We start from the raw sequence: 18,705 nt of genomic DNA, 5'->3' as shown, positions 1-18,705 counted from the left end.
TGTTTCCTGGTTCTCCTTCCTACTGGTCAGGTAAATTTGACTCAACGATTGAGCTAAGGAAATAGTTGGCTGTTTTCTTATGTTCCTCTTTTCTTTAACGCAAGAGGAACTAAATAGATTCGCCTAGGCCATAAACGTGATCCAAAATGAGGAGTACCCAGAAGGTTTTCCTAAGTTATTTCTAGGAATCTCTGGTAAATATAAAGAAATAGAATAAAACTGGAAGTGCACTGTCAGAGGAAAGGCTGAAGTCAGATCAAATGCACTTCTAGTAGCTGGGCAGCTTTTGAAATGGAAGGGTAGGGGAAAGAGTATGAGAAGCAGAGAATAGGAAGAGGGAAAGACAACTTCTGTTTTCTCTTTTTCTCTTACAGGGAAAAATCAATAATTATAGTTACCTAAGGCCTCCTCTACTTTCACTTACTCAAGCAATGCTATGTCACAGAGCTGCTGTACTATCTCCAGTAGAACTAGGAGATTTTTTCCCAAGAATGAATGCAATAAGAGGAAGATTTTAATAGGCACCTTCTATATGAAAACTTGATGTAGGGTAAAGATGGAGGAGCTCTTGGATGTTTCCTCAAAAACAGTTTAATACTCCTTCAAATTTATAGTTAAATGCACCATTTTTTTGCTACAAGTTGTAAGAAATATTTCTAATAGTGTTCAAAATGTTTTACATTGACTAAAGCATCTGTGCTTGCAAATAGTCTACTGAATCAGTGTAATATCTATGGACACTCTGTCTTGTTCTGTGTACCAATTTCAGCAGTGACTGCCATCATTTGCTCCCTGATATCAAACCTCAAGCATTGCATCTCCTCATTCAGGGTAGTAAATAAATTTTGTATTCATTAGAAAGGGGAAAAATAGTAGCAGTTATAAATCTGTCCCAGTTCTTTAACTACTGAAGTTTGCTCACCTGTTGCATACAGCTGTCAACTACATTTGATCTGGCACAATTAGAATGAGATCCATTAATCTTCTCTTCCTCCTCACATAGGATGAACTGGCAGATATTGGCTTAATAGACAAAGTTCAGGTAACTGGCTCACATAGCAAGCTAAAACAGTCATGGCACTTAGATTTACTGCATATGAAGCACACAGGCACAAAGGAAGAGATGTATTTAGCTTTTGACTGCTGGTTCAACCCTAAAGAAGACAAATGTGTGGAACTGCCGGCTCTCCACGCAGATCAGGAGCCTTTGCCTGGTAAGCTAAATCCTTTTTTTTTGCCACTGGGGTCAGGATCTGTCACTGGAACCCCAGTATATCTCTTTTGGGCCTAAAACACTGTGAGGGTTTCCACAAGAATTTGATATTAAGCAGTATGATTTTTTTTTCACATGCATTTATCACAAAAGAAAGCTGAGAGAACAGAAATCATTGGTATCAGGATTATGACAGATGCTGTAACTGATGGCACCAAACTTAGGATTTGGCTTCTTTCATGCTAGATGATGTTCCACTTTTAGTTTACTTATTATCTCTTCAAATTAATGCTATGTCAGCTGAAGATATGTACAAAATATCATCCACTGTGTGATATTACCTGAATCTTCCTATTCACAAAAAAGTATGTGACCTAGAAACATAGTAATTTTTTTAAGAATGAAAGAATTGCAGAGTTCCTACAAAACAGAGGCAGAATTTTTAAAATGTGTTATAGTTAGCCAGCAAAGAGATATCCCAGAATTTCAATTGCACTAGTGTTTTTATTAACATTGATGAGAAGTTTACAGCACAGTAAATAATATTCCACAAAACTATATATTAAATTGCATGTTTCTCTGCTGTTAGTAACACATGTGAATTGTATGATGCCAGAGAGACAATAAAGTGATTTTTCCCAACCCTCCAGGAATATGGAGAGGAACAAAAAATTGCATACTGATAACTTGGCCACTAGCTATTTAAGAACAGGCTTACCATCTATCCAGTTCATTAGAATAAAGAGGATTGATGGGAATAGTAAAGATCATATATTGAAGCTTTTAGTGACAGTTAAGAGGTTTATTGCTAGAGGCCATAGTACAAAAAGTGTTCTGCTTAAGCAGAAATTAATAGAAAAAGATGGAAGTGGACCAGAAAAAGGAATAAAATATTCCATGTGAACTTTTGCACACTATTCTTTAAAGAGATTTTTCCTGAATATTTCATTCCATTTAAAGTTGAAACTTGGACAAATGAAACACTGAAGACCTTTTAAATTTGTGGGTTTGAGTATGTTTCCATAATTTTAAATAATTAGTAGCCTTGTATTCATTTACTGAAAAAATCTTATGGTTTTGATCCATCAGATTCAAAACAACATTGGATATTGGATGTAATATATGCAGAATGTATGATTATGAATATAGGAAATACAGAACTTGTTAAAAAGCTCTATTTCCCCAACTTATTTATGAAAAAGTTGGGAAAAATGTATGTATTGGTAATTATTTTTAGAATTCAAAATTGCTAAATGTTTAACTACATATAAAAAGTCCAGAAATTCAAACAAGAAGATTTTCAAGAAGACACACCTTCAAGCCTCTATTATGCTGAGAACCACATGGAGATACTGTCAGACAGTATTATCCTGATTTGCAAAGCAATTTTGTTTTCAGATATATTAGAAAGATAAGGTGTTTTTCTTGGAAATTTTCTAGGAAAAACATGTGTATATACTCTCCCTTGAAAAATTATTCCATTGATGGGTAGTATGTACTAACCTAAGAAGTTTCCTACAAACCATTTTCTGGACTCCAGTGATGTACAACTGGAAGTGTTAATATCAATTTTATTCTTTGTAGTCCCAATACTAATTCAGTCTAAAATTTTAGTCAGCTTCTTCCTTGTGTTCCAGTTTGATTACTAGAGACAAAAAAAATAATATTCATTTTTATGTGTTTGCTCTCATTATTGCTTTGAAAGAGACATCCATTATGGAGGTGTCTTTAATGAATGTCTTGATAGAATAAATTCAAATAAAGACAAAACAATTTTGAAAGATATTGATCATTGCTTTCCCCAGACAAAGCAAACAACAGGTATATATCTTTATAGGAAGCAAAGTAAATGCTAAAACCTAAGCATCCAAATAAACAGTAACCTTTCTCAGTAATGTCAATTGCCTGGTTGTAAGGAAAACCATACTAACATAATTACTTCTGTTCTAAAATAATTGATTCCATGAGATTTAGTAAGGCAAACCCACATACACATGCTAATTTGTAATCTTCACAAAAATTGCAATTCCTTTCGTTAAAAGCAGTGAGCACTCTAAATTTTTCCTGCATCTACAAACACATTTGTTCCATTTTCCCCCATCTCTAACATCTAATGTATCCTCTGTCCATGTCTCCTGCATATCCCACCTCATCTGGTGGGGCATGAGGATAATTTTTCATGGCCAGTAAATCCCATCACAGTTATCAGCTATCATTGAATCTTTTCTTAATAATTAAAAACAAACACATGAAGAAAAAATAAGCAAAATTTAAACTTGATTCTCCAAAATTGTTTCTTTCTGCTATCTGTAGAAATATTTCTTCTTAAAAGTGAGTGCCTGATTCCAGACTAGAGGTATTTTACCAGATTGAATTATTCTAAAAGAAACAGATCAAAGTTTAATCAAACAAGATTGAACTATTGCATAGTTTAATTAGATTCTGTGAGATTATCTCAGAGCTTAATTTGTGTTCTGGATATTAGCTAGTGTCACAGAAGGAAATATTTTTTTTTATTTCTTTTCTTTAGTCTGCCCATCTTAGTGTTTGTGAGCACATTATTTTAGTCTATCTGTATCATAGGTCAAATTATTTACCATGCACCTTTTTGGACTTTGGATTAAAAGACATTGATTAATTTTTTTTTTTATGAATTCTGTGATAATTCTGTGCAGGACATTGATGTGCATATGAAAACATTGGGACAAAGTTATTGAACACAGTAACAATTAACATTTTAGAAATTCTTGCTGTTAGACTCCAAATTTCTTGATTTTTTTAGATAATATCTTGATTTTTAGAATGCCATTATTTGTGACTGCAGTTTAAGGTATGCATCAGGAGTTATATAACAATAGAATCTCTTTCTGAGTAAGAACTTTGAAAGAACTTTGCAATATATAACTGTCAAAGCAAGTATTGAAGATCAGCGTTACCTTTACTAAAGGATTTTTAATACCAGTTGCAAACTGGCCTCTTCTGGTTGACTTTAGGCTCCTCTGAGATAAAAAAAGTGCATTTTCTGGTGTCTACTGACATCCTGCTCCTCTTCACTCCCCCAGTCAAGTCTGATAACATAAGAATGTGAAGAGTTTAAGTGTTTAATATCTGTAGTAAGAAACATCTGTATTAGCAAACATATTGACCTCTATTAAAAATCATCCAACTTTATGTTGTTGTAGTTAATAGATAATTATAACATTTCACTGCTTTGTTGATTACAATAGATCATTATTATGTGGTAGTGTACCATGATATGTTTGAGCATGGAGTAGTTTTTCACTACATGATACTTAACTCTTCCAGATACAATTCAGTCCAGAAGCTTATATGTATCAGTTAATTGCTTTTTCATTAAAGTTAATGGTAAGTCTCATATTATCTTCCAAAGGAAAGAAGTTTAGAGATGCTTCAGCTAATGTAGTCTTTTGACTTACTAGTCTTCTTAGCTCAAGCATGACTCCAAACGCGCATGAACCAGCCTGGCTTAGGAGTAGAGCTGGTGAAGTGAATCATGCTGTTCTGCTCACTTTTATTGATTCAAATTCCTGCTCACTCAGGCATCTTTCTACCACACTCTGTTGTGTAGGTTAGATGAACCCTGTACTTTCGACTAGGTTAATAAGATCCAATATTCAACTGGCATAAACTGATTTGCTCCACTGTCTTGAGCATATTAGCTGCATGGCTATATCAACTGAGGATCTTGTTCTGAACCTTTAATTTCACAGAAAAAATGATTTAAATTTTTTGACACTTCTTAAGTGATAAATTAGCAGGGCTAGCCATCAAGTTAGTTTTCCACATTTTTTTGCCATAGAACCAAATGAGCATTTTAAAAATATCCCTGCCTACTCTACTCCTCTTTGATTCTTTGTTGCCTAACATTCATTTAAAAACAAAAGTGGGGACATAAAAACATAATGGGGAATTATGACAATAATCTCTGGAATACTTATTCCCTGTATTGCTTTTTTCTATTTATTTCACTGTTTTGTAGAGTAGAACTTTTGCAGAAGCCTATGAAGAAAAAAAGTCTGTTGGCTCTATCCAACAGCTCTGAAAAACAGCACCCTACCCTGCCCCTTTTATATGCTCAACCCTACCATCTTATCTTTCCATGGAAAAAGCTATAGAGGAGAGCAGTAAGAGCAAAGGTCTTGAGAGCTCCGACAGGAGGAGTTCATTTGATAGTACGCTTCCTCCCCCACAGCTTTTCTTACTGTTTACCTGCCATTGGAAAAATGACCTGCATTGCCTGATTTCATTACAAAGCTAAAATCACAATGGTGTAAAAGGTTTAACTATACCTCTGACATTCAGAAAGGATGTGATTATGTCATTTAAGCTGTTCACCCTTGAAAGGCTATTGAGAGTTCTGTGGGTAAATGTTACTGAATTATCACAATAAATGATATTTAAATGCATAGTCCATAGCAAATTAAACAACAGGCAAATTCAGAACACAGCCTTCCATTCTAGCTGTAAATCACATTTTATTCCCTTTTTAATGAGCATTAGGTGATCACTTTCAGTTTTGTACTATGTTAGCTTGCATCTGAAAGTGAGCTTTTATAAATAGGATTGGGAAGAGACAAAGAATGGCAAAGTTGAACAGAATATCTTATTTTAGTAGGTTTTTTTGTTGGGGTATGTTGTTCATCTGTTAGTCAGAATGGTCCCGTACTCATCCTAAAAACTTTTACCCCATTTCTCAGAATCACTTTTATGTCACATCTTCCTTCACAGGGGTTACTTTGTATATTTTTATTTCACTTATAGAGTGAAGTCCTTTCTTTGATCCAAAGCCTTTGAAAATGAACAGGAAGTATTTGCCATGACTACATTGAGCTTTAAATTATGCATCAAGAGATTCAGAAGATTCAGCTGAAAATAACTACCTCAGCAAAAATAATTAGATATGTTTCTGATTTTCAGTGTATATTTTGTTTGAATGCTACTTGTGTGATTAAAGCTAAGCTCATGATGAAGTATATTAATGATTCTGGACAAAAGCAGTAAAGATGATTGTGAGCACTGTGATTTCTAATCTATCCTACATGAGAGATCAGATCTGTGGATCAAACTCTCCTGACCTTATTCACACAAGTAGCCTTTTGACTTCAATGAATCTGCTTATATGAAGAAAGTATACAGGCAAGGCAACACTGTAGATGATTAACACAGAATCTTATCTTCATATCTTAACTCCTCTAAAAACAAAAATACCATTGGCTAAATGCTAAAGAGTCATCTGGACAGCTCACATACTTTCAACTATCTGGACCTCCAGCAAGAGCAAGTTTGTGTAGCTACGCTGACTTTAATGCAGCTATGTTGTCTTTCACATGGCAGTGCATATTTAACTGCCTCGAAGAAAGGGATATGAGATGCATTAGGACCCCAGCCTAAGAAAACTCTTGGTTTACTTCTTATCATCAAACATGAATGATGCTGTCAATTACAAGTACTTTCCCAGCCCTTGGTTTAAATGATTAAAAAAAGATAAAAATCCCAGGGGAAGTCTCTGAAGTAAAATAAATAGTGCTGCAGTGAAATAAAGTTACTTTTCAGAAAACATTTTTTTGGGCATCATCCCCACATAGTAAAACATGAAGAGAAACAAAGACATTTCAGAAGTTTATTGAATGAGCACAACTGTATTTGAGGACTGACACAGCTCTTATAATTTGACAAATCCTTTTAGATACTAATTTTCCAATCGGTATGCAAAGACCCTTTAGAAACCTTGTTCCAGTTATTTGACCTTTTTATTTTTAATATATAAAGAAATAGCTATATAAATTGTCACAATATTTGAATTCAGGCCTTTTGATTATAGCACTTGATATGAATAGCACCAGCTTGTGAAAAAAGCTGTAAGAAAAGCTTAAAAATAAATATCCTCAGAACACTTTTTTTTTCTCCCCTCCCTGTTTTCCTATCACCTACGCTTGAAAATAAATGACAGCCTTAGCTTCTGGGTTCTAGCAATTATTCTCAAACCTACCAGAAAGTTCTCATAATTATATCTTTTTCAAGGATGTACGGTTTGGTTAAATTGGGCCATTTCTATCTTGGAATAAATTTGATTCAAGAAGCAAACTATACTGAAAATACCAGATGTTTCCAGGATGTATACTTAGCTATTTGTGTATTCTGTGATGTCTTTTAGGCTGAAATATGTATTTCAGACTTGAATAATGTGTATTTCGGTGTTCTTTGACTTGTCGATTGTGACTGAAAGTGCTTCTTAGTTTCTCCTTGGTTTCATGTCTGTCTTAAGCACCATTTCCCTTCTTTGCTCACATGTGTTTCCTGGGAAAGCAGATATATAGCCAGGTAGGGACAAGTGGCAGAGTGAGGCTGGAAAACTTTCTCCATCACATAACTGTCACATAGTCTAGATGTTGTCTATGTCTGCTTTACTGTGCCAGTGATGAAGGTTGTGGGAGTTGGGGCTGAATAGTTTGGCGTAGTCAAAGATAGCTCAGCATGTGTAAAATGCTGGATTTTAAGGGGGCACAGTCCTTAAGAAAAAAAATCAGTCTTGATTTTTTACACAGATTTCTTATGGTAATCTGAGTAAGAGCAGACATACAACACTTGGAGGAAAAAAAAACCCAACCCCCAAACCCCCTTCTTATTTTTTTCCATGGCTCCTTCTTGTTAAAATTATGCAAATAACCATGAATATTGAGAATGTGACCTGCTTCTTTTAAGTATTTCCTTGTTCCTTGTTTCCATGATAAACTCAGGGGCTAAAATAGGTCATTTAAAGAATGAACATAGGAGTTTTTCATTAAGTTTCTTTGGAATTAATGTAATCTAGTCTCATCTACATCACTCCCCTGTGTATTGCGTAAGAAAGAGGCACAGAAGCAGAAGCTCCACATAGTGGCCATAGGTGTCTCTTCTAATCTTTATACTATGACCACAACTGAGAAAATCAGGAATGCTTTCTCATAAACTCAAATTTCACCTAGCTGATCTGGTTTTGTGGGTCAGTATATAGTACATGGGAGATTCTTTGGAGACTGACACTAAATGTGAGGAGGTTTTCTATTCATGTATTAAAGCTGAAGTTGAAGAATTTTTAATTCAGTAATTCTGTTTCACATTCACATGTTTTAACTCAAGAATGTTGTGAGAGTATTACGGTCTGGCTAGTGAGAAAGCTTGATAGTCCTGAAGTGTTCATTCATTGGGAGGTAATTACATGAATTTAAAGCTTAAGACAATCAGGTCCCAGCATTCTTCTGAGTCATTTATAAGTCTAACCTCCCATTTCATTTCAAGGAGAAAATAATAGAGAGAGAGGTAAGGAAGAAACAATGAAATATGAGTAGGTAGTCTTAAAAAGCAAAACTTAGACTTTCCAAAGAGCATGTAGACATAAAGTATTTCTTAGAAAGGAATTCCCTACCTTAGGGGGAAGGGGCTAGTACATAGGAGATCCTGTGCCCCAAACAGCAGCCATTAGTCCTGATTTTCTGGGAGTGGTGTCCGAGCAGAACAAATCTGTATTCTGCAGGTTGCCAAACAGGGAGTTATGCAGCAAGAATGTTTTGGTTATCACTAGGACTGAAGAGACCTGTACTCCCTCTTCTGTGGCATAGTATGGGGTTCAGATGAAATTTGCAATTGTTTCTACCAGGGATCAGTACATAATGCAGGTGTTGGGCAAGAGGACAAAGAGCGCTTTGTTCTGCTGACTTTTTGGTTTTGTATGTGTATTTTTTCTAAAGTTGTGGAATATACAATCCATTTGCACACGGGAGACTTGAAGAAAGCAGATGCCACTGGTGAGGCCTATCTTTGTATACAAGGAGAAAAGAGTGACTCGGGGAAACGATGGCTTAACTCAAGAAACAGCCTGATCACTTTTGCTAGAGGGCAGGTAAAAAAATGAGGAAAAATGTAACTGAATCTGTGAGTGTCTTTTTGTTAAAATTTATGTTTACATAAAGTCTTTCATGGACAAAGTATCAAAAATATGAATGTTTTGTATTCCATATAGACATAATTTTCTCTTGTAGCTGATGTGATTGTCTCCATAGGTAACATGTTGCTTTTAAGCATTGTCAGCATTGTGCAACAGAGAAACAGTTAAGTTGAAGTAATTTTGAGTGAGATTAAATATACTCTAAAAGTTGTTTTGATTTTCCAGACTTTTAAGGCCAGGGAGGTATCAGTGCTTGTTAAGATGTGCTTGATTGATAGAACTGATAGGTAACATTTCTTTAGGATATCTTGCCTTTGTAGCTACTTTAAACTGACCTTTTCTTGTCAACTTTCCTGAACACTAATAGTGTTCCACGCAGAGTTTTATTTTTTCATGTTTCCAATTCTTCCACCCACTTATTGCTTTTAAACATGGTAAACATATTATTGCTTTTTGAGGCTTAAAGGGCTTTTCCTAGAAGAGTAATTTCTGGAGTAGTTATTGGCAAAAGAACAAAGTAACTTAAACAAATTTCAGATCAAAAGGAAATGTTTATTTCAGATCAAAAGGAAATTTCTAGCTGATACATTACTAGACCCTACTGTTTGCTCTGAGTTTAGGTTTGGAAGATTTTTAAATTTTTGTTTTAAAGTAATCATAAAATCATTGCAAAGTACATAGGAATCTTCTTTTGGGGAGGGAAGGAGAGAGTATTTCATCATTGCCAGCCAACCCAGATTAGTTTGTTCTCTGATGTAGAAATCTAGAGAAATCTGCTTGCAATATGCTTCATTTATTATTTAAATGTGTCTCTGTTTATTTTATCTGCTTTTCCATTCTAACGATTCCAGAGGACACAACGGTTGTTGTATGAAAACCAGACTGAATCTTTGTTTATCATTATGCCCTCTGTATTCCTGTATTTTCTTTCTCCATTGTGGAAGAGAATATATGTGCCCAATGTCATATTCATTAAAAACTGATCAAACTGTTAGCTCAGATGTCACAAAATAAATTTGAAACTAATGATGACAGGATAGTAGGGCTCATCTGGCTTTAAGAAGTAACATACAAAATTTTATTAATTAATATCTTTTGTGATATAAATAATAGTTATATATTATATATCTTTAAGATAATACCTTAAAGAAATCTGGACAGCAAAACTGCTTGCTACAATGGATAAGGTATCAGTACAGACTGAAAGAATGTATGTTTCATTTTCTTTAAGAATAAAAATTGTAGAGAAAAATATGTGAACAATACAATTGACATGTGAATACTCGCTGCAGTGGAAATCTGCAAATTCATAAGGATTTTTACTATGTAATCCAGATTCTGTGTCAGTTTTTGAATGGGCTTGTTCAGAAGGCTAAATCCTTCATCTGAAATTATAAAGGGCTTTTCTATATCCAGGGCTATAGCACCCTAATCTTCTTCTTATAGAAAAGAGTTTGAGTAGCAACTGTTTGGGTATTCATTCTCTCAGTTTTCTTTACTCCAGCTTGCCCTCAAATGCCTAATTCTCTGTTCTTAGTCTTTGCCCTTTTCTTCTAGATGACTTGTGATCAATATGGTAGCATGGATTTTTGTATGTTTGGCAGCAACCATAGGTACAACATTTCTTGTTTGTTTTGAAACCCCCCAGTTTGTCCCAAACTTTTGTCTTCAAATTGCATTTTCAATCCAGACAACTGGTTCTGTCTACAACAGGATAGCTCATGAAGTCATGAGAAATAAGCCAGTTTTACTCATGGAGATTTTATTCTGCAGCAGGTTTCCCAAACAAATACATGAATCTGTTCATGAATAGTTTGTTTTCAAACCTCATTTCTTCAGGCCCAGTTCAAAAAAGCCAACAAATATATACTTCAAACAATGTGTCTCCCCACTGTCAGTGTCCATACTTATGTGAGCTTTCCCACTGATTATGAGGAAAGATGACTGCAAAAAGACAAACGTATATATGCAAGAAGGTGAATATACTATGAAGATTTACAGTAGGGAAAAAAAGGGAAGATTCCATGAAGTCTATTCATCATCCAAGTCTGTTTTATGGGGAAAATTTGACTTATTATAGAGATGGCTTAAATTAAAACTCCTTATCCCAATAGCACAGTGATTGAAAACTTCCCAGATACTATTCACTTCATGCCCATTTACTTGCTGAATTCCCACTAAATTAGCTGTGAATTTTAATGAAAATGAAATTGATCCAGATGTTCAGAATTATTAGATACCTGTTGTTCATCAGTTTCATTGGGAGTTATGTTCTGGATCAAAGTAACTTTCAACATGAGTAGTAATTGAATCTGATTTAGTTATTTCAGTCCATGAAGGTACTAGAAACGAACACTTCATTGCTAGTGTGTGTATATGATGTTGCCAAAATTCCTTCCTATTAAATACAGCAGCATTTTGAAATTCATAATTCATAATATTAACTGGATCAGAAAATATCAATTATAGCATGTAATGTTTAATTGTGAACTCAAAAACAATGGAATGGCATAAAGAATAGAAATTTGTTTCCATTGAGATACAAAACAATGACCAGACACACAAGGCTAAACTGATAAATATTCAAAAGCAGATGCATATTAAGTTTAATTAAAATATAATTTTGATTATTTTCATTTTGCAGGTGGATGTTTTCAAAATCAAAGCAGTATACCTTGGCAAGTTGAACCAAGTTCTTGTTGGATTTAAGAGTCTAAAAAAAGGTCAGCAATTTTTTCAGTTAATGTATGGTAATAATCATGTAGATTAACAGATTTAGGAGATCCTGAAATTTCAGGAATACCTTAAATTTAAGATTAAAAATCACAAGAGTTTTTTTAGAAGTACTAGGAAATTTGAAATTGCTTTCCACTTTCTGGTGTTTATTACTTCTGTTAGACTACCTGTGTCAAGTATCCAGCTTAGTTTTACTAAAATGTGTAAAGAATTCCCAGGAAATGTGACAGTGTAAAAATGGTAAAATTATATGTGAAAATTTTCTCCATAGAAGTTACTATGGATTTCTAAGTATAGTCAATAAAGCTTTCGTTTTTTCAGGAACTAATATGACATCAATGCTTTTGAGGTTTTTGACATTTTTATCTTCCTTTCCATTTTTAGATGATTGACTTTTTAATTTTAAAAGAGAAATGTCTTTCAGGACTGAATGCTTCTAGGTAAAGATAAGAACAGCAAATCAGTTTGTCAGATTGGGAAGTGGAACGTGGAAGAAAGGCTCTTCCGGCCTCATATCTTTTTTTCTTCTAACGCATGAGAAATACAGAGATTCTGCATATGTGAGGTTGTGGCAGACAGAAAGGCTGCACTTCCTGCACATTTTTTAGTGCCCTCCTTCAGACTCCCCAGCAGTTGTTGAAGTTAAAGAAAATTGCTTATTTCTTAAAAAAAAAAAAAGCAGCAAGGAGAATTATGAATTGATATTTTCTTCAATATTTTGTCTACAATTTTGGCCCAATTTTTTTAGAGGCAACAGAACAGAGATTCTATAGATATCCTACTTCTGCAGATAATGTTGATAATGGAGATAAGATTGTTCCAGAGCATGATAAGCTGAGTCTCTTGTTCTTTTATCTTTATCAAAAACCCAAGACTATAACATGACTGTAGGTTAAACTCAGACTCGGAAAAACTGATTTGGAGACAATTTCCCATGTATTTCCTAGATGATAACACTAAAATTAATGATCAAATTTTCATTGACTTCACCAAGACTTGGAGTATAATCAGGTTTACCATGACTCAGAGATCTGAGTCTTCAAATGCTTGATTTCCAGAGAATCAACACAATGGTCTCAATCATGAGAAAATCTTCAGCTGAAGTTTATGCCTTATTAGATAGCACAAAACCTCACCAGAAAGAAAGTTGTGTGTTGAGTGGATTTTCTGATGGCTAATGTGGTAGAAATCCTGATCCTTTTTCCTTTAGGTCATTGATAATATCATTTCCTATAGCGGATTTCTTCTGTCTAGAGATCTTGTACAAAAGCCTTTCCATCTTTTCGGACACTAATAGATCATTAACTCAAATCTATTTGTATGTTTAATTTCACAAAACCTTTAAGACTTCTTCATTTTGTCAAATATTTTAGAGTGCAGGGGAAAAGACATAAACACATTTAGACACAGCCAATATATATTCAGAAGTCTTATTTCCTGAAGAAGTGCAGCAAAAGAAAACATTTTCTTGATTTTCTAAAGACAGAAACTTATGACTGCATACACAGAACTTTTTGTTGCTTAAAAGGTATAAATTGATAACGTCCTGTTTATTTTCAATCAGATGAGTGGTTCTTGGAAAAAATTGTTATAAAAGAAGTCCTCTACCCTTTTTCTGCACATGTTTTTGTTCACAATGACTGGATAAATAAACACTCCAAGAAAGATTTTGTAGAAGTGGCAATTCCACTCAAAGGTAATACCAGCACAAATGTCCTTCATTTGCGTGAATCACTACTGCATGGCAAAGCACAACAGGATCAGTATAAGGCTATTTCACAATGTAGGCAGAACTGAGTATTGGTAACCCAATGGTGAGGGGCAGGGGCCTGGACCAAGGCGAATCATGCCTTCTGTAATTAAGGAGGAAGAAATTATGCCTGGGGTGGAGATGGAAGTAGCAGTATTAAAAGTCTCCTCTGGCAGCACATAACCTGTCCTTGGAATAATACAGAGAAGACAGGTGTGGCCCCTGCAAAAGTGTGACATGAAGTCATGAAGCAGCTGGCCTGGTTTTCTATACTTCCACAGGGATAAAATGAGTAATGAGGGTTTTGCAGCTTTGTTGCCTGACTTGCCTGTGCTAGATCTAACACTACCAGGCAATGTAACCTTGCATCTTTTGGCTTATACTGCCTTATAACTTAGACATGAGCTCTGAATATATGTTTTTAATTGCAGAAACATCTGTGACATCTCTCATAAAAAATTTTGATACTAAAAGTAGAGGACGATGGCAAACATGGGTACACTGTACACAAGTACCAGAAGATGTTCCTGATATTCAAGTTGTTGTATTTGGAAGAAAAGGGAAATCCCCTGCACAGAAAGTTCAGAATCTGAGTGATAATCCATTTTTGGTCTGTTTCTTTTCTATTTCATACAAATCTTACCAAACAGTTTCAGTAAAGTAAAAATTGTAGCCAACATATGTGAAGTTGTATGGAATGATTTTTTTGTCGCAGTCAATGTTTATACCTCCATGTCTTAAATAAACAGCACTTCTCACGTGGGCTAATACATATCACTTAGGAAAGCTCTCTTGAGCAAATGCCAACTTTGACATGAAAAGCCTCATTAACTTTGAATTAAGACTATTAGGCCTTAACAGTAAGGCAATAAATAATGAAGCTATTCCACCCTTCCTTTACATTCTACTTCTCAAACCTCAGCTAATCTGCTTTCACTACTTAGAAGCTGTCTCTCTACAATGAGCTTGGGCCTGGGCAAATGTCAGTTCTCTAGTTTGCACATGAAGTAATGGTTACATACAATGTAGAGTTAATTTTTTTTTAAATATATTTTTCTAACAGTTGACTGTTGGTGATATTGGAGACATAACAAAGGTTTCCTTTGTGTTATCCGGTCCATGCTTGGGAAGAGGAATTAAACTTCACAAGGTATTCCAAATACGATACATATAAACTTGTAATATTTTTCATAATACCATAAATATCTTCTGTTAAAAGACAGATTTTTAGCTTTGCTTTGCTTTGCACCACACTAGCAAGGCCAGATATCTTTTGGCTCGGTTACCTGGCATCTACAGATGATTACCTACAGCTTCTAGATCTCTGTGTGTGCAGATCTACCTTGTTTGGGCCTGCTGAATATGCTATACCTATTCACTGATGTGCAGATCCATTCTTCATAGCTCATCATGACATGGAAGGCAGTGTTTTCTGCTGATGTTCAGAAACATTAGTCCCTGCATGGAAATACTGAGTCTCCTGACAGAAAGCAACCTACTTGTGGAAATGAATTAAGCTGATATTTTAGTATTTATTCGTTACAACATGGTCATCAGTGGGCCTTAAACATCTGATTGTAGTTTAATATGTACTTCAGACCTTTCATAAAAAGAGATGGTGAAATGACTTAATGCTGTCAATTGTATAATTCAACCACATTTTAAATGTATACCTTTCCCCAGGGTGGTTAGGAAGATTGAATAGGCAGGTGTTGGGGCTGAACAATACTTGGGCTGTGGGGAAATACTTCATCTTGAAGGTTAATGCAAAGAAAAATTGTGTCAATGAGCTGTGCCTGTAGGCAAGGGCACAAAAAGCATTGTGGACATAGCATTGAATCATTCCAAACTTAGTAGAATATTTGTCTGGACTGGGCCACACAGTACCTTAACCCTACTACTGATTTAAAAGATCAAAGAGTGATTCCTTAAATGAACAAACAGTCCAGAAACTGTTCTGATGGGGAATGCTCAACAGCTGCATTCAAAGATAAAATTTTAATAGGTTGATGGTACTCAAACGAACATGAAGTCTGAGTTTATGAATTCCTAAGGATAGAGGAGGAGTTTATCGATCATATTTTCTCCCCAAATATGTTCTTTGTCAGCTGATTTTGCAGTCTCAGTTTAGGCTACAAGAGTGGAAAGAATAGGTAAGCAAAACTAATTTCTCATTTAAAATATGCATCTCCAGGCCATTTGATAAAGCAGTCCAATGATATGTTGACACTACCCTCACCATATCCATTGTGTGATTATGTAATATGATATCAGCCTCCAGAACTGGTGGCTCAAAACATGGCAGAAAACTCAGAAATGTAATTGCTTGTTTTCTGCTTTCTTTTCAAAGAGAATGCTTTGCAAATGGCTAAGTGTTTTTTATTCATGCTTTAAATACTTTAAAAGTTATTTAAGAATTGGTTTGTTAGTAGCTATAAATTGACAAGGAGTCAATAGGTTGTTGCTATAAACCTATGTAGTCTCTTCTATTGGTGCATTTACAACCCAAACATAAGCCACAATAACATATACTGCTTGTGCTAGTAATAAGCTTATAATATCTATTACTCATGTACTAGTCCATTTATAAATTATTTATTTAGCATAATCTAAAATGTAACAAGTTGTTTTCACTTTAAGAGGGCTCTTACAGTGAGGTAAAAAATAGAAATGCTGTATAGAAATAGATAATAGGAGGCAGGATATGTAAGCTTACTACGAATCAGTGGTCAAACCCAGCCACAACTGAAAAGAATCCTCTTCCTTGCTTTCTCCTTAAGTGACAAAAGTAATAGCCAAAGTTTCAGAAATTTCACATAACCCAGAGATTACAAATGAAACTGCAAAGGCTAAAAAGGAGATAATATCCCTATGTTCTTTATGCTATTATTTTCTCTATTTTGGTGTTTATAACAGCTTCAAAGTACCAGAGTTTTTACTGTTGATCTCCTACAGTTTCCTGCACACTTATGTAGAAAATGATATAATCTTAATGAAAATTTATGTCTTTTCTTTAACTTTTGAAGATTTGCATACTGTAGAATAAGTAGCTTTTTCTTGCTCAAAAGTAGAGTTTCTGGCCCTTTCCAAAATAAAATACAAAATAATTTTTACTTTAGTGTAGCATATAGAAACACTGTATGGTTTGGATGTTCACATATAGTTCACACTTGGATGTGATCTTACAATTAACAAATATCTGTCAGGTACATTTTATTTTAAGGCCAAAGTCTGCATAAATTTACACATCTCCTTTTTATGAGTCCAGTTTCTGTAGGATGTCTGCCTGCATATGCAAGTAACCCTTAGTCCAATTTTAATACTGATAGGTGTTTGTGATACTAATTGATATTTAGTTAGGAACGTTTATATTGATAGAAGTTAGGGAGGATATTTTTGTGTGAGAAGAAATTAGACATTTAGTTTGAGAAAATTCAGTTATTACAAGTGTAAAAAATGGGAAAACAACTGGCTGCAATTTTAGTGGAATTTAACAGTATCTAAAGAAAACCACTGTTTACTCATGTAAGTAATAGTTTAATTCTGGAAATGGCCATAGAGAATTGTTTACTTTCATCTGGATGTCTTGTGCCTGATCTTGTGAAGCACTGGGCACAAAGCATAAGCAGTAATGGAAATATTCACTACTTACATTTCTAGGAACTCAAGGGCAAGATAGTCTGACAAAATTATTAAGAGTGGAACTGTCAAATTCCTAATTATTTCAATTATATAATTTGTTTATATAAACATTTATGCATTTCCAAGCTTGCACATGAAGTCTATGTAAGGAAATCTGTACTCAGGATTTCCAAATAGTAATGTTTGTATCCTGTACAATGACACTCAAGCTTTTGTTACTGTCACCGGTGTCAGTAATAGTAAAACAGTCACCACAGAAATTCTGGGAATCCCTGCCTAAAATTTCAATTACTTAATGTCTCAATGAAATTAAGTTTTTGTTGAATTTTGTTTTCTTTTTAATGTCTTGGATATAATATTTTTATACAAAGAGATTTCAAAGGCTGAAGAAACCATATCTGCCAATTTGCAGTCATTAGCTATTTATCAAATTCAATCCTTCATGCAATTGTTACCATAAATGTTCATGCATATGCTTGATAGTTTGTCGTTCTGTATTTTATAACCTGACCCAAAATAAAGTTCACTATCTGAGTTGCCCTCCTGCGAAGCTGAGCTCCACATTGTCTCCGTATCTAGGATAGGTGAGCTTTCAAGGCTGTGCTTCCTGAGTTTGGAGGTTCTAAGTTCACAGATTTGGAACCTAATTTGTTCAGTCTCCACCGTGTTTTTAAAGTCAGGTGGAGTGAAGCTGGGCCTAAACTCCAGCCTTCTATTGGAATTCATTCTTCAAATAACGTATCTCCACAATGAGCCCCAAAGGCCACTAGACACCTAATTTCTGCCAACTTTGAAAATCCTAACTGAGATACAGCAAGTCACATACAAACAAATAAAAAGCAGCAAAGCAGATGTTTCTGCAAAATGGGAATATGCTATTAAGATTGAAGTAACTGTGTTCATTCATTTGATATTCTGAAATTACATCTATATACAGGCCTATTTAATCTGTATCCTTCACTGGTTCTTTACAAATGAGTCCTATGCCTGCGTCAATATGCAATGACTACACCTATAAACATCAGGCTGCAGAATCAGTGGCTTTCAGCAACTACAGTAGCTCTTCTGCAGGGTCAAGTTATAAAGTGTTTGCAGGGATTAACAATAGGAAGAAATGTCAGTTTCTGTTGGGATGGAAATAAGAAAAAAAATGATTCAGATATATGAATTTCTTCTTCTGATTCTGCTTGCAGCTTCGGCTAAAAGACCTGGACACTAAACAAGAGTTGGGCTTTCACACTGAAGCCCAGTGTCTCTTTGGAGAAGATGGATCTGAGACTGTGACAGAGCTAGCAGCGGTCAGGCCAGACAAGCCACCACTCAGGGGTAAGCTGCTGAACTGAAAAATAAACACATGAGGAAGTGCACACACACACGCACAGAAATTTATTAACTACCTAATGGGATGAACACAATAGG

At 34.8% G+C, this 18,705-nt stretch overlaps 1 protein-coding gene across 1 annotated transcript in view; it reads left to right on the top strand.

The window, feature by feature from the left end:
* Positions 1-18,705, top strand: part of RP1 (RP1 axonemal microtubule associated) — a 186,624-nt gene that overhangs the window by 118,504 nt on the left and 49,415 nt on the right. The window contains 8 exon segments of the mRNA XM_037381809.1: positions 1,004-1,214; positions 8,962-9,113; positions 11,803-11,881; positions 13,459-13,598; positions 13,600-13,697; positions 14,050-14,254; positions 14,708-14,794; positions 18,480-18,612. Of these exon segments, the coding sequence (XP_037237706.1) occupies positions 1,004-1,214; positions 8,962-9,113; positions 11,803-11,881; positions 13,459-13,598; positions 13,600-13,697; positions 14,050-14,254; positions 14,708-14,794; positions 18,480-18,612 (1,105 nt within the window).

This window comes from Falco rusticolus, chromosome 3 (genome assembly GCF_015220075.1).
Source record: "Falco rusticolus isolate bFalRus1 chromosome 3, bFalRus1.pri, whole genome shotgun sequence".
Lineage (NCBI taxonomy): Eukaryota > Metazoa > Chordata > Aves > Falconiformes > Falconidae > Falco > Falco rusticolus.
Note: the sequence above shows the minus strand (reverse complement) of the source record. Positions and strands in the feature narration are given on the sequence as shown.